This window comes from Salmo salar, chromosome ssa09 (assembly GCF_905237065.1).
Source record: "Salmo salar chromosome ssa09, Ssal_v3.1, whole genome shotgun sequence".
In the NCBI taxonomy this organism is placed as follows: Eukaryota; Metazoa; Chordata; class Actinopteri; order Salmoniformes; family Salmonidae; genus Salmo; species Salmo salar.
Window position 1 is genome coordinate 138,106,666 of NC_059450.1, and position 23,003 is coordinate 138,129,668.

Sequence of the window (23,003 nt, forward strand, 5' to 3'; positions counted from 1 at the left end):
CTTTCTTTCTTTCTTTCTTTCTTTCTATCTCTTATATGAAGTGAGATTTGTTAAGCTACCATCAAACTGCAGAGAACTGATCTGGTGTTTTATGTCAAATTCACAGATGTTACAGACGACTGAGTGGCCATCTGAAATATATTCCAGTATTATGATAATCTAGGAAATAGCCTATACCAGGTAAGGACACATACATTCTGTGTAAATGAATAGAACATGTTGTTAGCATGCTCAATCATTTTCCACCAAGTAACTTCACAGTTATGGTGGCATAGTAGAGAAAATGTTACCCTAAAATGGTTTAGCAAATCATATATAGGATTTATAGGATTTGCTACAGTAACATTATTGTTGTTAAATATTTAAATGTTACAGTAATGTAATTTTTTTGTAAATTTGTTTTTACGCACAACAAATCTAGTTAGCTACATCTGTATTTGGGTGGGGAAATGCTTAATGACGTCAATTGAATTGGTTAGGTGACGAGCCCTTACCCCGCCCCATGTGGGTCAAGGGAGGGAGGGAGAGAGAGAGGGAGGGAGGGAAAGAGAGAGGGAGGGAGGGAGGGAGGGAAAGAGAGAGGGAGGGAGGGAAAGAGAGAGGGAGGGAGGGGGGAAGAGAGAGGGGGGGGAGGGAGGAGAGGGGGGGGAGGGAGGAGAGGGGGGGAGGGGAGACACAGGCTGAGCTGATCCCACGTGTGACGCTTGCATTCCCGGCTCAGTAAAATTGTCTTTAGCGTGCTTCGGTGTAGCGTTGTGCCGCCTGTCTTCGTTAGTTACTGGCTATAGTTGGGTTAGCTATGGAGGGAGACGGGAGCCAAGCCACATCTGGAGGAAGCCCTAATGATTCGCAACACGACCCGGGGTAAGACTGGACAGCACTGACACTTTTATCGTTATAGCTACGTTGTATCAATATTGCACGGCTTATCAAAGCACTGACGTTGATGTTGCCTTCCGGATGCAGTCAACTACACCTTTGTTTGATTATATTAGCAAACGGCCTGCCCCCTTTTTCTATAGCAATAGCTCGCTGGGCTTGATAACTACAGCTCTCTTGCTGCTGCTCTGCCTACGTTTTGTTCGCTTTTTGTCGCTATATCAAGTAGTTAGCTAGAGCTAGCCAAGTAGTTAGCTACACGTCAAAATGGCCGATCTGACATCTGGACTCACTTCTGCTGTGTTTTCCCCTTACAGTAAAATGTTTATCGGTGGTCTCAGCTGGCAAACTTCACCAGGTAAGAAATTAATTTGTGGACTACAGTGTGGCATTGTCGGGTTGTGTTCTGTAGTAGCCGAGGCTGCCGGTGCTAGTTGCAACGTCTGATTTGTGTGTGTGTGTGTGTGTGTGTACCTACCTACTTCAGTGCGCGCAAGGTTATTTTTATTTGATATCATTTGAAGTCCTCTATTCGACCCCTATGTGCATACTAGTAGCTAGAGGCATTTAAAGCTCATACATATAGTATTTTCTATATTTGACAGAAGAATGAAAACGACCAGTAACCTCCGTTTGTGTTTCTTTTGCAGACAGCCTTAGAGACTATTTTACTAAATTCGGGGAAATCAGAGAGTGTATGGTGATGAGAGATCCAACGACAAAACGCTCCAGGTAATTAGCTAATATATCCCCCCCCTGTGTTTGCAATTGTATTAATTGTGGTTTTGCAGTGTCCTTATGATTACGCTAAATCAGTTAGCAAGCAAGCAGCCATTTATTTTTGTCGCACGTCGAGTTTTTACAAGCGATTGAATCAGCGCTTTGCAAAGGTAACGCAATTTGACATTGACCACCACTAAAGATAGAATACCTGCGGATCTATGAATATGCCTGAAATAATTAGATGTCACTTCATTCACATGATTCTTTGTGCAGCATTAAAAGGAAATGGCATTTTACATTTAAGAAATAATTGAAAATGAAAGGTAAACTATTTTCATATCAAGTAGCCTATGGGTACACCAACATAGGCAACTTTGGTAAATATTTGTTACAATGTAACATTTGGCTGCATTGTATATTTGTTAGGCTACAATGTAGCCTGGCATTTGGCTTTATTGTTTGTATCAATGTAACAGCTGTAGTTATACATACTGACTGATAGGCTGTTTGACCACTCTCCTGGCCACTGACTGACTCACTGATTACAATGTTTCTTGTTTATTTCCACAGGGGCTTCGGATTCGTTACTTACGTAGATGCTGCCAGTGTAGATAATGTCTTAGCTCAGCCACATCACGAATTAGACTCAAAAACGGTATGTCTCATCTCTTCTGTCACTTTTTTAAGTGTTTGTGCTTTTGTGACCCACCTGCCTGGCATGATTGACTATGTCGTATTGAATTGTGTCTTTTACGGAGTTGTGATATGTTATTTGAATTAGTCACACTCACAGCCACATGCACTTAAAGGCAATAAGTAGCCTAGCTAATTGTGTGTTCTGAGCATGCCCCCCCCCCTGATATGACAAGACCTTCTGCTAAACCTTTCTTTACCATTGAGTGCCATATTACATAAAGTAATTTGAGCACTGATGGCAACTGCAAAGCTTTCTGTCCGGCAACATCTGAGTGTTTTGAGATGGGGAGCATTTTATTGTTAAATCTGCATATTATATAAAGTGATTGTCATTCTGTATTTGTTTTCTGTGAAAATGAATTCCCAGCTGTCTTTATAGATTTTAGTTGGCTATATATACATTGTATGTTTTTGTTTCTTATGCACCGTATTCATGCATCAGGCATTTTCTGTTTACATAATGTAGTTCTAAATAAATGTGGTTTTTAAAAAGCACCCCACCTTGAGTTAGCTTTAATTTTTCATCCTCCCAAGTCTGTTGTCTGCATATTATCCACTTCCTCTGTCTGCATATTATCCACTTCCTCTGTCTGCATATTATCCACTTCCTCTGTCTGCATATTATCCACTTCCTCTGTCTGCATATTATCCACTTCCTCTGTCTGCATATTATCCACTTCCTCTGTCTGCATATTATCCACTTCCTCTGTCTGCATATTATCCACTTCCTCTGTCTGCATATTATCCACTTCCTCTGTCTGCATATTATCCACTTCCTCTGTCTGCATGTTATCCACTTCCTCTGTCTGCATGTTATCCACTTCCTCTGTCTGCATGTTATCCACTTCCTCTGTCTGCATGTTATCCACTTCCTCTGTCTGCACGTTATCCACTTCCTCTGTCTGCACGTTATCCACTTCCTCTGTCTGCACGTTATCCACTTCCTCTGTCTGCACGTTATCCACTTCCTCTGTCTGCACGTTATCCACTTCCTCTGTCTGCACGTTATCCACTTCCTCTGTCTGCACGTTATCCACTTCCTCTGTCTGCACGTTATCCACTTCCTCTGTCTGCACGTTATCCACTTCCTCTGTCTGCACGTTATCCACTTCTTCTGTCTGCACGTTATCCACTTCTTCTGTGTCTGCACGTTATCCACTTCCCATCTGTCTGCAAGTCTGCTAAATGCACACATTCCCACAACCTGACCCATTTTAAATAACAAGGTGCTATAGGAGGACTGCCTCATTGTCATGGCTGGAATGGAATAAATATAACGGTATCAAACATATGGCAACTACATGTTCCACTCCGTTCCATTCAAACCATTACAATGAGCCCATGCTATAGCTCCTCCCACCAGCCTTCTCTGATATTGGATAGCTTAAAACTGACACTTGAATTAAGTTTCATGTTTCTCTGAAGGTGAGAGTTGGTCAGAGTAATGCCTTGACTGCAAAAAATGGTATTGTGATGATTCGCCCTGCATTTAGTGTTTGATTTTCCAAATGGGTCAGTTTTCTTGTTCTTGCTGATTCTCGTGCTCCTCTATTGGCTAATATACATTTGATTGGGATGCCCCTGTGGCATTCTTTATGTAGCATGCAAATACCATGGTAGTTACATAGGCAGGTAGGTACATTGTAATGTGTGTGACCTGTTTGAAATGAGAATACACAGATTTTCTTTACATGCATTAATGGTACATTTGCACAACAAACTTAAATATGTTTGCAAAATAATTTCTAAATTTTTCATTTCACTTAACTCAATTTGTGAGTTCATAAAATCTAGGAAATTGTGCATGACACAAACATTACAGTAGTTGTAGGTTAAGTAATACTGTGTAGCTACACTGTAACTGCCTATGTAACTACCATGTAAAGATGTATGGTAATGTGGGACCAAAAATACTGATTCATTGTAAAGTCACACCGTACTCATGTTCTGAATGTGGTTGTTGTAGTGTATGCTCTAACTTAGCTGTGTGAGCGAGTGCTCAAAAGGCTCGTTCTTTAGGAGCGGTGGAGTGAATACAAGCAGCCTGTATTGTCCTCAAGGACTCACACACACTAACTGCTCTGACATTGCCAGAAGCTCTAGGTTTATGAAACAGATAGCTGAAGATGGAAAAGGAAATGCTGTAACTTTCCACATGTCACTTCTGGAAAACTACACTGATATTTTAAATGCGCATTTCTTTGTTAATGTATATTCAATGTATTTTGTAGCCTAATGAATTGTTTATAATACAGGGATATTTATGATTGCAGATTTAAATGTAATGTTGAGATGAATTAGTACACCTCTAGGAAGAACCTATTGATAAGGGGCCAATGTAAGTCTTGCTGAAAAGGGAAATCGGTACTTGAGAGGACATGCTGTTTCAGCCCAGCAAAGGAAGCGCACACACACACACACACACACACACACACACACACTCCCTAACTCTCAATGTGTACCTTAAAGTGTGCTTTGATGCTATCTCTCCCCTCTCCTTTCTGGACCTGCGTCTACATAGACTTATTTGAAAACGGCTAATGACATTATCCATGCATTAAGGTACCTAGAGTGGAGTCTTTAGAGCATCCACTGCTTGTGTGGTATAATGTAATAGAGGCAACATTGAGCTGCCAACTCACCTCTCTGTGCCTTGGGAGGTGTTCTACATTAAAGTGCTGAAGTGCAGTGTGAAATAGAGTCACATCTCACCTTAAAGGTCCAATGCAGCCATTTTTATCTCAATATCAAATCATTTCTGGGTAACAATTAAGTACTTTACTGTGATTATTTAAAAAAAAATGTGTTTAAAATAAACAATAATAGCTTCTTAGCAAATAGCAATTTTTCAAGCAAGAATTTTGCTAGGGCTGTCTGGGAGTGGTCTGAATGGGAGGGGAAAACTGAAAATGTGCTGTTATTGGCAGAGGTTTGGAACGCTCTTTCTTATTGGTCTATTAAGTAATTTACCGCCTGGGGATGCCAAAACTCCTGACCAAAACAGGCTGAAATTTCAGGTGCTCTTTTCAAACAGCTCTTACACTAAAAGGGCATCAGCATTATCATTTTCCCAGTATTATTCCTACCTCATAGTGTGGAAGTATATATAAAACACACTACCAGGTGAGGCTGGGCTGGGAAATTCAAGTCCATGCAACAAAGACATGGTTTGGTTTGTCTGCATGGGGAATTCTGTGCTTCTCTGTGTTTTGTCCTTTCACCAGGATACAGTCAGTATATATTCCTCTAACATTCAGTCTACATGAATCCCTATTAGAATAGCATATCCTTGCAAAATGCCCTTAAACCCTAATTAATTGTGCAACGTTAACTTGTTACTAGTTTTAGTACAGAGTTACTTCACAGGTATACAAGCAGTTAGCATTATTTCAATTGGAGATGCCTGTTTTACATTGTGGCACATGTATTTCCCTCGATTGGATACGCCATGGCTGCGGCACGTACTGCATGTACATGCATCATGCTTTATGTGATCCTTTACAACATGGAAATAAAGGCTTGGGGTTGAATAATGCTCAGTGTCTGTCGACGATAGGATTTCTGCTGATGTCATTTGTGAAAACAATCTCTTGTAGACTAAACACTTTTCTGGGTAAAACATATCTCTACTCCACTAATGCAGTCAGTCAGCTGAATTCAGACAGTCACTTTCTAACAGTCTATTTTTGTCCGTCACACACTGACAGCTCTCTCTGTTACATTTCCCTCCGTTCCTACTTTTTTTTTTTAAAGCAATTGACAAGCTCTCAACCTACTTTATGCACAATATTCCACTAATGGTCTTTTCCCCCCTTTAGCTATGTGGCCTTAAAGATGAAAATGTGAAAGGAGAAATCCTTTGTTCACAGGAAGAGGGAATGTTGGTGTTGTATTCAACCTTACTGTGACAAATGGAAAATGTGTCTTGAATGTCCTGGCTTGTTTTAATGCACTGACTGTCCCATTTAACAGGATGTGTTCTTGTGCATGATTTCACCTTTAGAAGTGTGTGTCAGAGGGGAACATTAATAGCCAAATGAATGTTTCGCAGTTGATTTGCACAAGTTGTTCTTGAGGAAGTCTTGTGGTTGGTTCTAACACCTGCCTTGATGTCTCACACATTTTCGTTTTAGCAAAACATGTATTTTTGTTGACAAGGTACAAATCTGCAGTTCAGCACACAGAGCAAATCCTGTAATAAATAGTGAAAACATAAATTACTGTTGTGCAGTAAACTGATGCAACAATTAATAATACAATACCTTTTGTTTTCAGGCCTCATTGTATTCAATCCAAACCCAAATGTGCCAATTCACATTGGCTGCCATAATAACCCCTTGGATGGAATCAGGAAATAATAACTAGCTGGTCTCCATAAAAGCATGCAGCGAAGTAGCCTTGTATGACCCATGTATCTGAAATCCATAATAGAAGCTAAAAGAGTAGATGACTCAGGACAGCGTTGTGTTTTGAAATTAAAATGTTTTCCAGGAGGGAAACATTTAGTGGCTTTGAATAGCATTAAATAAAACCCTCTCATTCAATACATATTGAATGGACTTTTGATTTAGACTTAATTACTGCACAATTATAGCATTAAGTGGTCTATGTGCCATCAATAAAAATGTATAATTCTATGGTGCTTTTTTGCTGCTACATTTTTCACATCGTGCTTAAATAGCAACCTGGGCATTAATGCTAGTTACTCATTTTCTTGGTCAATGTACGTTGACTAAACCATGTGTGAAGGGCTATTGAGTTATTAATCAGCTATGCTTCTATGGAGTAATGCAAGATTGTGTGAATTGACGGACCTGGGCTTTTTGATGAGGCAACGGGAAAATTAAAATTGTGCTTTTGATTTAAATCAGCCAGCTTTAATATGACTGTTGATTTAATCTGTGTGAAATCCCACACTGATAATAGTTTACTAGTGTAGGGTGCTTGAGCCCTATGGTTCCCCAGAACAGCTGGTTCTCTTCTCTCCCTGGGAGTTCATTGGTTGATTCATGTCATTGATTGACTAAAGAAGTCCCAGGTCTGAATCAGTCCTTGATCAGAGGGAATGGATGGAAACCAGCAGTCCTGAAGGGGACTTGCGGACCTCGAGGCCTGATTTGAATAGCCCTTGTGTAGTGTCTCTGTACTGTCAGTTTTGAGGGTGATCCTAATATTGTTCGTGTTGTGCATGCCATTATGTGTGATCCATGAGGAATGCTTTAAACCCACACATCCAAGTCCCTGTCATTAGTTGTGTTTAAGTGATTGACAACTTTGATGATTATTGAAACTAATCCTCTCTTTTTTTCTATTTACCAGATCGATCCTAAAGTTGCCTTCCCTAGACGTGCTCAACCCAAGGTAAGACAACATGCACTTTGTTTAACCTCTCATGGAGAGCTCTTTTAGGTTTTGGTTTGTTGGTTGGTTTCTATAACACTGGGTGCATTGCTGACCTGCGGTGCATTGCTGACCTGCGGTGAAGAGAATACTCTGTGGAGCTTTTGTGAGGGTCTGGTCATGAAACAGCAGCTGGAGCTGCCGATATTTAGTTTTGGTATGTAAGTGTCACTGTGAGGCAGGCTGGTCTGGAGCTCGCTACAGGTAGATGACTGGCTGTCTGATTTATCCCATAGCTGCACCACCACCGTACTTGTTTACATCAGCATGTTGTCTAGAAACCGTAGTGAGGTAGAATTTCCCTGGGTGACTGCTCTAAAGGCTTCGCTGCATTTGATCGAATGAGAGAGTATCACATTGTAGTAGTTCACACAATGTTTTTTCCCTGAAGACGCTGAGATTGATTGGGGAATTTTCTTTTTTTGGAGACATAAAAAGAGCCATTGTTACTCTGTTACCAAGACCAAGTTTCAAACTGAGAATTGACAGAGCTAAAGCTTTCCAAGCCGAGGCACATGTTCTCTTAAGGCTGGGTATGACTACAGTATGAAATTGAGAAACATCTAGGGGATGTGCTTGTTTCTTGATACAGTCTCTCTTCTCCCGTTGTTTCCAGCGGCAGTTAGCCTAGCAGTTAGAGCGTTGGGCCAGTAACCCAAAGGTTGCTAGTTAGAAAACCTGAGCCGACAAGGTGAAAAATCTGTCTGTGCCCTTGAGCAAGGCACTTAACCCTGATTTGCTCCAGGGGTGGCGTACTACTATGGCTGACCCTAGAAAACCACACATTTCACTGTACCTATCCTGTGTATGTGACAATACAACATGTTTCTTTTTTTTTATGCACCTGTTCATGCCAAGTCTAATGGTGTCACGTAATAGTGATGCTACTGACAGAAGTCCAGTCTGACTGTACAGTACTTAGTTCAACTGCAGACTGTTTTGATATTCCAGTGTATGTTACTCTATTCGACAGATTTGTATGGTGCTTTGATATTTTCTGCTGTGTGTGCAAAAAAGCACCCTTGATATAAATTATGCAATCATTTTTTAATAAACATGAATTAGACTCAAGAACATTTTTAACAATAAAGAAAGGTGCATGCACTGCGCAGGCCTAAGTAGGTGTTTGTTTCTAAAGACCAATAACACTGTAAAGGAACTTGAAGGTGAAATCACACCTTGAGTTGTCTTTTGACCCTTGAGAGCAGGCTCATTAGCAGAGAAACGGCCTGTATTTGTTTTAAACCTGAGTGGAGAGAGAATGTGGCTGTCAAAGAACATAGAGCTATAGGATTGAAGGGCAGTTACATCAGCATAGCAGGAGGTTTTGGTGCATGTAAAATTTATGAAAGAAAGGTCTTATTTACAGTAATGTTCAAGCCCTCAGGTTATCGTTGTTGTTTAGAGCAAAATTAGTTTTGTTTTCTGTTGGTCAGTAACTCTGGCTCAGGGTTTTTATTGCCCATGTTGGATTTCCCAGTCAGCGCTTACCTCCGATCATGCTGTCGGCTGCATGCTCATTCCCCAGATTTTAGTGTGTACAGTGTGTGTTTTTACAGTGTGTGTGGGACAGCGCAGGAAACATCCACCTCAGGCCTTTTAAGGCTGGGTAGGGAAGGACTGCCTCTGGCTGGCCGGTAGGCTAACTCTGCAATACGGGAATAGCTTCAAGGGTGGCAGGTGTCCACAGCACACTTGTCCAGCTAATTGAAATGAAGAACTTTCCCTGAGTGGACAATCACTGGAGGAGAAATTACGCACTCACTCCCTTGACCGCACACATGCCAGTCCAGTCACTCTGGTCCAAGGCAGCGCAGGCAGGCAGCGCAGGCAGGCAGGCAGCGCAGGCAGGCAGCGCAGGCAGGCAGCGCAGGCAGGCAGCGCAGGCAGGCTGGCTCATGGCCTGGGGCTCCGAGATGAACAGGCATTAAATTAGGCTGCAGTTCTCAGCAGAAGTCAGAACACAACACAGCCGCTAGGTGTTTTTTGTTAAGCGAACCACCCAATAATAAGCTTTATGCAAATATACAACTGCCATCGCATACAATCATGTGAAATTATGGCAGTGTATTTGTGACTTACTTTCCCCATATTTTGGAGTGTGTTGAATATAAGTGAAAGAAGCAGGCGTATGTTGTGTACTGTGGTTAGCTAGGGTGTCAAGTTTAACTACATGGGAAAATAAAGCTGAGTTTGGGGGATTATTACCAAACAGACATATAGTGCCTTCGGAAAGTATTCAGACCCCTTGACTTTTTCCACATTTTGTTAGGTTATAGCCTTATTATAAAATGTATTCAATAGTTTTTTTCACCTCACAATACACAATACCCCGTAATGACAAAGCAAAAAACAGTTTTTTAGATTTTTTTTCACATGTATAAAAAAATAAAATAAATGAAATAACATTTACATAAGTATTCAGAACTTTGTTGAAGCACCTTTGGCAGCGATTACAACCTGGAGTCTTGGGTATGACGCTACAAGCTTGTCACACCTGTATTTGGGGAGTTTCTCCCATTCTTCTCTGCAGATCCTCTCAAGCTCTGTCAGGTTGGATGTGGAGCATTGCTGCACAGCTATTTTCAGGTCTCTCCAGAGACGTTCGATCGGGTTCAAGTACGGGCTCTGACTCGGTCACTATGGGTAAAACTCTGGACCTTATACAGTATGATGTGATTAATCTGTTGTAAAAAGGTTGAATATGTGCTATGGGATCAGAGTTTTTATAATCAGGTCACATGGTTAAAAAAATATATAAAGGAAAAACTCATGGCTTTGGGGAGGATGAAAACCCTGTTGAACTGCAGCAACCTTATGCATATGAATTCTATTTTATAGAAGGACTTGAGGAGTTTCAGATACACAGAGAAAGCATCATTTGACAATAAAACTCACAGGGCTGAGCTTGCTTTATGCAGGTTTGCATCTTGTAGTCCTGCCCTATGCAACTGAACAACTAATAAACAATATACTTAGTCTCAGTTATTGTGTTTACTGATTTAATTCCAGTGGATTGAAAAAGTTTAGGTAGCCTTGTCAGCCTAAATTGGAATATAAACCAAACAAATGGGCTATAAATACACAATGTTCCCGCTTCGTTTCCCCTGGCCAGAGGGACGAGGCCCATAGTAGGTCAGACTGAAAAATTGTCTCGTTTCCATGAAATCCAGCATGTCAGATCTCTAGTGTTTAGCTGTATAGGCTGCTACATTTATGGAAGAGTTTTGCTTGTCAGTCGGCAGTGATGTGTTATCACGCTTGCTAAATGAATACCGGAGGAAAGTGTAGAGCACCCCTTGAGCTTTGTGCCCTGCGATTTCCGTGAATGTGATAAGTCTAGACACGCAAACAGCCTGCCAGCAGCACTCTGATGTGAAGGACGGATAAAATGTGCGCGAGTTGACAAATCGGTCCAAAAAACAGCATTTTCTCCCTCTTTTTAACGCTTTGCGTGAATATATTTTATTAAACTAAATCAAAAGTGGGGTGGCGCTGCCCCACACCTGATTGAAAAGTGCTGTGGCAAATTATAGTCAAGTTAAACATTGAGTAGTTATTAACAGATAGTTAATATACTGCCTGGCAAGTTGGATGTAGGTGTAGCCACCTAACGCTGGGTAACACGCTAACATACCGGTACATACTGCTGGAATGCTATGCGGTTCGGGAGGACAGCTTAGCCAACAAATTGTCTGCCAACATGACGTGTAACGAAACTTATTTGAGAAGTATTTTATTACATTGCGTAACATTTTGTCAGCATTTGACATTATGTAAAGCAATGAATTTGTATCTGCTCTCGTCGGACTTAGGCTGCATATTTTCCAACATTTTCTTCAAATCTGAAAACGTTGAATTGCATTATGGGCCCTAAAAGTACGGAAAAAGTGTCCGCTGCATGTATACTTCGTTTTTTGTTGAATTTATATGACATCTGGGAACTTTTGGCATACTAACTATATCCATACTGTAATGAAACAGCAGGGAGCAGGTCTCGAACCCGCGACGTTCTAGCTCGAAGTCCAGCGCGCTATCGACTGTGCCGCAAAAGTATGCTCAAACGGCAGAGTCGATATCCGCGTTTATAAACCCACGACTCCCTCCTTTCAAAGATTAGTAGATTGTTGACAAAAAAGGTACAATTAAATACATTTTAATCCCACTTTGTAACAAAATGTCAATGTGAGTACTTTCTGGAGGCACTGTATGCCATTGTTTGAACTCTTGAAGTGTGTCATGATTCATGATTGTAAATGCCTGTTCTTGTTCTCTCCCCGGTCATCTAAGAAAATGTTCTCTACCACTTTCAGAGCCTGACATCCATTGGTTTTGAGAACCTGTAGATGTCTCTATAATCTCTGTTCATATTTTGTAGGTTGAAAAGAATAATAATCATATGCTGGGCCTGTGACCAAACCACCAGAGAGAATATCTTCCACAAAATGTTCAACACCCACAATTTGGCTAATAAATGGCTGTTATTTTTTAAAAGAAAGTAAACTAACGAATGGTTTTCCAACTCCAACGCACGGTGGGCTCGTGAGAGACCATTCTCTGGGAGAGAGAGAGAGGGGAAGAAATAAAAATGTTGAGCACACACTGCACAGCATAATGGGCTCCTTGAGTTCCCCCCACTAACACGCACCCTCCCTGAGTGGAGAAGCTTTGGCATTTACTGCCATGAGAACTGTCAAAACAATACCTCAGTGGGTGCTGCTCTCTCTGCACAGCATCCCACATCCAACCCAGGCCTCTACAACAACCCCCTGTGTGACTACTGGAAGTGTGTGTGTGTGTGTTGGGGTGTTGTGTGGAAGGTGAAGTAAGGGTAGGGGGTTGGTGGTAAGTAGGAATTGAGTTCACAGTTTTACTTTTACATGTGATTTTCCTCTTTCTTCTGGTGCCCTGGTGTGAGAGCGGTGTGTACTGAGAAGTAGCTGAGCTGTTAGCTCTGGCTGTTAGCTCTGGCCGTGAGGGGGTAGGTGGAGGGTGAGTGTGTTGCAGAGTGTGAGAACTCCTGGCCAAGTTTTTAATGAAGTCCAAAGGTGAGGATGTGTGAAGTGCTGAACTCTCCCTCTCTCCCTCCTCACAGTGGACGCTTGGCCCTCACCAGGAGAGGGGCACCGGTCCAAGAGCCCAGTTCTCAATCTCCTGTGTGGCCCAGCACTCCGACACCAATTAAGAACCCAGCAAACCACTGCTTAGTCCCATTCAATCTGCTCTCCCTTCCTTTCTCTGTGTGTGCCTCTCTCCCCCTCCCGCTGCAGTTCTAGCAGTCCATGTTTTTTCTGTTGACGACCTGGCAAAGTAGTTCCTCTCCTTTTTTCTCTCAGTTCTCTGATATTTGCAGCAGGTGCTCCACTTTTCTGCTGTTGGAGTAATTGAATTGGACAAGAATGCTTTGGTTAAACCTGACACCACTCTGATTCTTTGAGGGTCTTGACGTATACATTGCATAGACCTATAGATGTTTGATGCTCTGAGATGAAAGGTAGGATAATACAAAGAAAGGAGCCTGCAGTCTACCTTTGACATCACAACAAGGAGTTGTTTTGGACTGAGAAAACTGCTATGTACAATGAACACCAACTGTAGTAGGGACTTATTTCTTTGTTTTGTAGTGGTGTCATCATCAGCGGTTAGGCCCTGTACTATATGGGCAATTCCAGACAAAGTGAGGCTGAGACTCAGATTTTTCACACTAAAATATATTTCAAACAAAAACCTTTTTGATTTAAAAGTTAAACAAACCATACAACTCTATTCACAAGGACTACTTTTAATAATTTACACAGAACATTTTACGAAAACACATTTACTTAAAGAACAGTGCAGATGCAAAGTTTGGTAACCGAATGACGGCACAAAACAGAAACACAAAAAGCACACACTTTGTCTCCACTGTTCTTCAAGTAGATGTTTTTGGAAAATGTTATGTGGAAATGGTTAAAAGTAGTTCTTTTAAAGGAAGAAGGGAAAAAATATAATATAAAAGCAACATGCAACAATTTCAAAGATTTTACTGAGTTACAGTTCATATAAGGAAATCAGTCAAATTAAATACATTCATTAGGTCTTCATCTAAGGATTTCACATCTGGGAATACAGATATGCATCTGTGGGTCACATCTTGAGACATCTGTGACCACCATCTGCCTCATGCAGCGCAACACATCTCCTTCACATAGAGTTGATCAGGCTGTTGATTGTGGCCTGTGAAATGTTGTCCCACTCCTCTTCAATGGCTGTGCAAAGTTTCTGGATATTGGCTGGAACTGGAACACTGTCGTACACGTCGATCCAGAGCATCCCAAACATGCTCACTGGGTGATATGTCTTGAGTATGCAGGCCATGGAAGAACTGGGACATTTTCAGCTTCTAGGAATTGTGTACAGATCCTTGCGACATGGGGCCGTGCATTATCATGCTGATACATGAGGTGATGGTGATGGATGAATGGCACAAGAAGGGGCCTCAAAATCTAATCAAGGTATCTCTGTGCATTCAAATTGCCATCGATAAAATACAGTTGTGTTTGTCTGTAGCTTATGCCTGCCCATACCATAACCCCACCGCCACCATATAAGCTATCGGCCCAGTACAGTTCAAATCTGGACTCATCTGTGAAGAGCACACGTCTCCAGCATGCCAGTGGCCATTGAAGGTGAGTATTTGCCCACTGAAGTCAGTTACAATGCCGAACTGCAGCTAGCTCAAGACTTTGTTGAGTATGATGAGCACGCAAATGAGCTTCCCTGAGATCGTATTTGACAGTTTGTGCAGAAATTCTTTGTTTGTTCGAACTCAGTTTCATCAGCTGTCCGGTTGGCTGGTGTCAGACGATCCTGCAGGTGAAGAAGCTGGATGTAAAGTTCCTGGGCTGGCGTGGTTACACACGGTCTGCGGTTGTGAGGCCGGTTGGACGAACTGCCAAATTCTCTAAAACAACGTTGGAGGCGGCTTATGGTATATAAATTAAAATGTAATTCTCTGGCAACAGTTCTGGTGGACATTGATGCAGTCAGCATGCCAATTGCATGCTCCCTCAAAACTGGAGACTTATGTGGCATTGTGTTGTGTGACAAAACTTCACATTTTAGAGTAGCTTTTTATTGTCCCCAGCACAAGGTGCACCTGTGTAATGATCATGCAGTTTAATCATCTTCTTGATATGCCACACCTGTCAGGTAGATGGATTATCTTGGCAAAGGAGAAATGCTTACTAACATGGATGTAAACACATTTGTGTACAAAACTTGAGAGAAATACGTTTTTCTGTCCGTGTGGAACATTTCTGGGATCTTTTATTTCAGCTTATGAAACATGGGACCAACACTTTACATGGGGCATTTATATTTTTGTTCAGCATAGTTTCACTTTGCAATCATTGGTTTTAGTTTGACGTACATTTTAAAGTGAAAACCTGAGTCTTAGCATCACTCTTTTACCGTGTAATTGCCAATATGTTTTTCTGAAACGAAATAGTCTTGGACTGACGCTCTAGGTTGAACCACTGTGTCTCTCACTCCGGGTCTGAAATGACATGACTGGCCACAGTTGGTCAAGCCCTGCCTCCCTCTGCTCTCAGCTCACTGCCTAGGCATGCGTCACAGAGGCCTGCTGAATGTATCCCTACCCTGCTGCTGCTGCTGCCCTGGTGTCTGGAGGGGGTTCGTTGGGGAGTCAGTCAGTGTGTTCGTGTGGAACAGAACAGGCAGGCAGCAGGACAGGAGAGGGTCAGGACCCGGGAGTGGAGGCCACTGGGGTTGGCCTTCCCCAAACTGATCCTGAGTGACGTTAATGAGGAGCACGCCAGAAGAGAGAGAACCATGAAAACAAAAGTCGCTGGTTCTCAACAGTCAACATGACTGCTTCCAAAGCCCTGCAGTCTACCTCTACTAGACATTCTCTGGTCTCTGGATGAAGGAGGCAGGAAGGACTCCTTCCCTTTCACTCTACCCCTGTCCTCCCTCCTTCACCTCTTCATCTTCAAACAGAGCAATGTAAACATGTATGTCATGACAAGCCTTTCTCTGATTGTCCGCTTGTAGAGCTGCACCTGAGGCTGTTGTAAAAGCATGGAGTTGAATGAAAAGGACAGAAGACATTGTTTTGACAGGTGTTTTTTTCCTCTGTCTATTTAGTATGCACTAACTGCACTCCTCCCATCCCTCCTTTTACCCACTCCTCCCACCCAGGCACAACCCCATCTGTATAGCATCACCTTCTGTGTTTCCTCACAATACACTATATATACAAAAGTATGTGGACACCCCTTCAAATTAGTGGATTTGGTTATTTCATCCACACCTGTTGCTGACGGGTGTATAAAAGTTCCAAACTGCCTCTGGAAGCAACGTCAGCACAAGAGCTGTTTGTTGGGAGCTTCACGAGATGGGTTTCCATGGCCGAGCAGCCGCACAAAAGCCTGTGATCACCATCCTTATTGCCAATCGCTGTCTGGAGCTGTGTAAAGCTCACCGCCATTGGACTTTGGAGCAGTGGAAATGCGTTCTCTGGAGTGATGAATCTCGCTTCAGCTTCTGGCAGTCTGACAGAGGAATCTGAGTTTGGCGGATGCCAGGAGAAAGCTTCCTGCCCAAATGCATAGTGCCAAACCTTTAAACTTTGGTGGAGGAGGAAGAATGATCTGGGGCTGTTTTTCATGGTTCGGCCCCTTAGTTCCAGGTAAGGGACATTTTTGTTACAGCATACAATGACATTCTAGACAATTCTGTGGTTCCAACTCTGTGGCAATAGTTTTCGGGAAGGCCCTTTCCTGTTTCAGAATGACAATGCCTCTGTGCACAAAGTGAGGTCCATGCAGAAATTGTTTGTCAAGATTTGAATGGAAGATCTTGACTGGCCTGCACAGAGCCCTGACCTCTACCCCATGGAACACCTTTGTGATGAATTGGAACGCCGACTGTGAGCCAGGCCTAATCGCCCAACATCAGTGCCCAACCTCACTAATGCTCTTGTGGCTGAATGGAAGTAAGTCCCCGCATCAATGTTCCAACATCTAGTGGGAAAGCCTTCCCAGAAGAGTGGAGGCTGTTATAGCAGTAAAGAGGGGACCAACTCCATATTAATGCCCATGATTTTGGAATGAGATGTTCGACGAGCAGGTGTCCACATACTTTTGGTCAAATAGTGTATATGGATGGAAAATTGGTGCAATTCTTTACTCTAAACTTGATTCCTCACGGTGCAGTGCTGTCAGACATATTTCAAACCCCCTGTGGACTGAGACAGGTTATTAAACAGTGACAAACTGGGTTTGGAGCAACCTCTCCTTTAGCACGGTGATGTCTGCCAGAGAGAGAGAGCGATGCTGTTGTAGGAGCGGGGAGAGAATGATACCGTGTAGGAGCTTGGAGACGACAGTCCACTCCCTTCTCTTTGATACTGGTGCTATTTCGTCATAAGGCTGTGTGTGTGTGTGTGTGTGTGTGTGTGTGTGTGTGTGTGTGTGTGTGTGTGTGTGTGTGTGTGTGTGTAAAAGACAGGTGAGCGGACTAGAGTTTTAGTGGCATCTTCTACTAGGACTTTTTAAGAGTCAATGAACAGCGACTCACTTTTTAAAGGGGATTTGGGAATTAGAATGTGTATACATTTATTGATACAAGCTTATAAAAAAGTGTGTTGCCATTCAATTTTTGTATATTACTGTCTGACACCTTGAACCGCTTCTGAATTTTAATTATCCATTGTAAATTGGGACATGGAATTAAAGTCTGCCTGTAGCCAGCTATTATGACTGTGAGTTTAGACATTTCTTATGGTGCTTCATGCTAGCAGTCGGACACTAGCCAGTCGGTTGCCAGTACCGAGGGAGTCCGACTCCTTTAACGCCACTGCGCCCTGTTTCTGTCTCTGTCTGAGGCACTGGATATTTTGCGGAAGGCATGACTAATCAATCCTGTTTGTGTATGCCACAGAGAGTGAGAGGGAGAGCAGCCCAAATAACAAGGGCTGGCTGACCTGCCGCGTCGGCGTCCTTGCCTGCCGATTGTCCTTCAGCCGGCTGCTGAGCTGTGCTGTGTTGGAGCCTCACCAACACCACAACACTTATCTGACTGGGTGACTGTGGAGGCTGCTCTGCTCTGCCCCTCTTTTCTCTGCTGCTCATTCACTGCAGCACAGAATATACCCTTTTTGTCTGGCAACTTAATCTCTCTCTCTCTGTCTCTATCTCTCTCTGTCTCGGTCTCTCACTCTCTCTCTCTCTCTCTGTGTCTCCCTCTGTGTCTCTCTCTCCCTGCCTCTCTTCCTGCCTCTCGTTTGCTCCAGCTTTTCCTACAGCATGATAAATCTGATGCTAAATTTAGAGGCCATTTTTATTGAGCAGTGAGGGATTACTGGCACAGAGAGAGAGCGGGCGAGAGAGAGAGCGTGTGTGTGAGAGATGGGGAGAGAGGAGAAGAGGGAGGAGGGAGAGAGAAGAGCGAGGGGGAGAGAGGGAGACAGTTGGAGGGAAAGAGTGGCAGGCTTTCTATCTCCAATCGGCCTATCAGGAGGAGCTTAGGTTCTGTTTTAAAGCACCCTCTGTGTTTATATGTTGTACTGTCACATCAGTACACCTGTCTAATAGCTACATGCTCTGGTCTTCCACTATCAATCATTCCTGTTACAAACAATGGGTTCGGTTAAAGAAGACACATTTCTGTTGGACATTCATGTATACATTACACAATATCGTAATCTTCTAAGGCCTGTTTTCTGATATCCATCTTAATTTCTGATGTGTAGGCTGTAGTTTCTCAGAAGATGATGGTAGCCCTTCCATGGTGCTGACTCAGCACACCCCATGTTAACTTGTTCCTAGTGCTCTGACAGAGTGAGGTTGTTACAGATGCTGCTGGTCTTTAGATCCTGGACATGATGCTGTGCTTCAGGAGGAACAGGGTCCTGGCCTCTCCCAGATGTTGATGTGTAAAAATGTATAGCCCTCTTCCCAGTCTCTCCTCTCCACCCATCCTATACACGTCTTCACACTGTTACCCACTCATTCACCTTGGCTTTCCTCTGGAAAATACACTGTTACCCACTCATTCACCCTGGCTTTCCTCTGGAAAATACACTGTTACCCACTCAAACACCTTGGCTTTCCTCTGGAAAATACACTGTTACCCACTCATTCACCTTGGCTTTCCTCTGGAAAATACACTGTTACCCACTCATTCACCCTGGCTTTCCTCTGGAAAATACACTGTTACCCACTCATTCACCTTGGCTTTCCTCTGGAAAATACACTGTTACCCACTCATTCACCTTGGCTTTCCTCTGGAAAATACACTGTTACCCACTCATTCACCTTGGCTTTCCTCTGGAAAATACACTGTTACCCACTCATTCACCTTGGCTTTCCTCTGGAAAATACACTGTTACCCACTCATTCACCTTGGCTTTCCTCTGGAAAATACACTGTTACCCACTCATTCGCCTTGGCTTTCCTCTGGAAAATACACTGTTACCCACTCATTCACCCTGGCTTTCCTCTGGAAAATACACTGTTACCCACTCATTCACCTTGGCTTTCCTCTGGAAAATACACTGTTACCCACTCATTCACCCTGGCTTTCCTCTGGAAAATACACTGTTACCCACTCATTCACCCTGGCTTTACTCTGGAAAATACACTGTTACCCACTCATTCGTCTTGGCTTTCCTCTGGACAACACATACTGTTCAGTATAATTAGTTACCTGCTAAGATGAATAGAGTAGTAACTACCTACAAGATGCAACAGCGGGTAAGGTGCCTTTTAAGACAGGTAGTGAGGGTTTTAAGAAGGCAAAAAGCCATCGTCGGTCAAAGGACCTAATTAGCCTATTTTTGTTGATTGACAGCCTGAGATGGTGTTTTCTCCATCCTTGTCAACAGCAGACAGGCCCACCCTCTTCACAGAGGTGGCATTCTCACCGCGTGTTGATACCATCCCGCTCCGCTTATAATCAACATTGTTTTAGTCAAATAGCTTAATTTGACTGTTGTGTGTTTCTTAGGCCTGTCATTGTTTTTTCCCTTCTTCCTTTAAAAGCCTGTGAGGCCTTGAGAGCCTGTTTGAGTTGATCCGACTAAACCACTATAATCAGCCTCACTGAGAGCAGGCAGAGAGTGGGAGGGAGGGACGGAGAGGGAGAAACAGAGAGGGAAAAAAGAGAGCACTTACACGGCAAACCACTCCTCTCCCCAACGCTTCTCTCCGTCAAAGACAAAAAAAAGCTATTAAAGTCATAAGCCACATGAGGGGAAAATGACGGCAGGCACAATAGGCTTTACCCAGAGAGAGGATCACCCGTAGGAGTAAATGTCAACTCCCGCGGTGAGCCCAGGTTATGTTCTGGGTTGCTATGGCACTGTGTCTCTGGAGCCAGACTACAGCCAGTTCTCCTCTCCTCTAGTCTCCTCTCTTCTCTGTTCGGGGTGAAACGTCTGTGTTTGCATTGGCTTTGCAGTTCTGTCCCACACATGTCATCTATTGACTGTAGTGTAGGGGCTGCAGTGTCCGTTGTTGATTTGGACTTCACCATTACACCATGGATCCTCTCTCTACTCCGTCAGTGACCAGACCACCTCCAGGCAGTCCCCACAGCTGTGACCTCTCTCGCCCTCTCAACCCTCCCCACTTCTCCCTCTTCTCTGTCCTAGGGCATTGGTATCCCAGCCTCTCTCAACATGGTATTGTGAAGCGGTGGACTCTGGGAGAGAGATGCGTGCTCTCTGGAGTGTATTGTTTCCACAGCTGCCACATCACGGGTCAGTCCCGTCATGTGCCTCACCACACTGACCTCTGGGACCAGTGGCAATTGATGTGCCCTTAAACAGGGACACGGCCAGCATGGACACTCGCACTGCTCTGGACAAAAGTCCATTAACAACATTTACCATCACTGCAATGCTGTCAGATACTGTTCAACAAGCCAAGGCAAAGAAAGAGCTATTGTTTGCTGTATGTGTAACTAAGCTACAGGGAATCACTGGGTGTATGATTTGAGTTATTTTGAAATACTTTAGCAGGAATTAAATTTGGGACACTTGTTTTGCAATAAAGAAAACAACCCAACACCGAAGTATTACAATTGTATAATAGAAGGACATAGGTGGAGGGAGAGAGGGAGAGAAGGGCATAGGTGGAGGGAGAGAGGGAGAGAAGGGCATAGGTGGAGGGAGAGAGGGAGAGAAGGGCATAGGTGGAGGGAGAGAGGGAGAGAAGGGCAATGGAGAGGAGAGAAGGGCATAGGTGGAGGGAGAGAGGGGGAGAGAGGGAGAGAAGGGCATAGGTGGAGGGAGAGAAGACCTAAAAAGAAGAGAAAACAATTCAGTTATTTATTTGATCAGAGTACAGGCTAGGCTGCCATTGGTGAACATACTGCTCATCATATATCTGCTGCAGAGGGACAAGAGAGAGCCATGAGAAAGCGAGTTTTGATCCGTCATGGAAATAAAAGTGCTGAAAACCAATGGGCTCCCTATTTCTAAAGAAGATGGAGAACAAGCTATGAAGGAAAAATACTGGCGTTTTGGTGCAGGCACAACAACCTAGTTCCAAAATAATATTGTGATATTATCAAAATGATACGATATATTGTCAACAATAATATCTCGATATGTAACTATCAATTTCTTAATCTCATCACTAGTAAAAATCCAGCACAGATAAAACTGTTGCCACTTTACAGGTGGTTTGGGAACAGTGGAGTGCAGCCCTTTATTCTTCTTCAAAGATAATATATTCCCAACTATTTAATGCATGATTGTGTTTATCCACAGCCTTAAGAGGCATCTGTCCTTACACCTGTTGTCTCACTAACATGGCAGAGAGGAATAGCTCAGAGCGGAGACAGTCAATGATGGGTGATTTATAACGTCTAGAGTACAACACACTGGCTCTGCCTGCCGCTCACACAATTACACACTGGTTTAATATGGCCACGTCTATCAAAGCAGCCAGCTAATGGAACAGAAATCATACAAAGTCATTAACATTGAAAGAGTACAGCTTTTCTAAAGGATCTGTCTGTCCGCTCAGTCCGGACTGCAGTTCTGTATGGCTTGCGGAGTGTGTGGGAAGGGAAAATGAGAGGGGGAGAAGAGAGAGGCTAGTGCAGAGTGATAAACTGTGAAGATGGTGCTTGAAATGTTGATTCTCTCCATGCAGTTATTTAAGTGTGTTAGGAAGGCCAGGTTGAATGGTTGTGCGGTAAACTATTGTGATTGATGACACAGGGTCTTCTACAGTGATTAGCCTATTTGATTTATTTTTCAAATTCATCGCAGGTTGTACTAAGGTATTCATTCAGTGCATAACTTACAATGCGATTCAAGAGTGATTTTACTTTCCTTATTGAGTAAAAGGGATTCATGATAGGTTGATGTAGGGATGTTTTCAAGACGTGTGTGTTTCTGTGTGTGTTGGTGGAGCTGATATCTTTAAGAAGCAGTCCTGGTGGTGAGGAGGCAGATGAGACGGTGAAGAGTTCTTTAGTGACTGTAATGGGGACTACATCAGTGGTCTGAGGGCTCTCTCTTGTTCTCTAGTGACTCTAATGGGGACTACATCAGTGGTCTGAGGGCTCTCTCTTGTTCTCTAGTGACTCTGTAATGGGGACTACATCAGTGGTCTGAGGGCTCTCTCTTGTTCTCTAGTGACTCTGTAATGGGGACTACATCAGTGGTCTGAGGGCTCTCTCTTGTTCTCTAGTGACTCTAATGGGGACTACATCAGTGGTCTGAGGGCTCTCTCTTGTTCTCTAGTGACTCTGTAATGGGGACTACATCAGTGGTCTGAGGGCTCTCTCTTGTTCTCTAGTGACTCTGTAATGGGGACTACATCAGTGGTCTGAGGGCTCTCTCTTGTTCTCTAGTGACTCTGTAATGGGGACTACATCAGTGGTCTGAGGGCTCTCTCTTGTTCTCTAGTGACTCTGTAATGGGGACTACATCAGTGGTCTGAGGGCTCTCTCTTGTTCTCTAGTGACTCTGTAATGGGGACTACATCAGTGGTCTGAGGGCTCTCTTGTTCTCTAGTGACTCTGTAATGGGGACTACATCAGTGGTCTGAGGGCTCTCTCTTGTTCTCTAGTGACTCTGTAATGGAGACTACATCAGTGGTCTGAGGGCTCTTGTTCTCTAGTGACTCTAATGGGGACTATATCAGTGGTCTGAGGGCTATCTCTTGTTCTCTAGTGACTCTGTAATGGGGACTATATCAGTGGTCTGAGGGCTCTCTCTTGTTCTCTAGTGACTCTGTAATGGGGACTACATCAGTGGTCTGAGGGCTCTCTCTTGTTCTCTA

At 43.3% G+C, this 23,003-nt stretch overlaps 1 protein-coding gene across 9 annotated transcripts in view; it reads left to right on the plus strand.

The window, feature by feature from the left end:
• Positions 1-646: 646 nt before the first annotated feature.
• Positions 647-23,003, plus strand: part of LOC106613081 (RNA-binding protein Musashi homolog 2) — a 326,713-nt gene continuing 304,356 nt past the window's right edge. For 8 of the 9 annotated variants that reach the window (XM_045724689.1, XM_045724690.1, XM_045724692.1 and 5 more), the window contains exons 1-5: positions 656-864; positions 1,197-1,237; positions 1,530-1,611; positions 2,173-2,257; positions 7,618-7,659. In XM_045724689.1, the coding sequence (XP_045580645.1) occupies positions 800-864; positions 1,197-1,237; positions 1,530-1,611; positions 2,173-2,257; positions 7,618-7,659 (315 nt within the window). In that variant the 5' untranslated portion in view covers positions 656-799. Of the gene's footprint in view, positions 865-1,196; positions 1,238-1,529; positions 1,612-2,172; positions 2,258-7,617; positions 7,660-23,003 lie in introns of all 9 variants that reach the window. The other variant, XM_045724688.1, reaches the window with a different exon arrangement.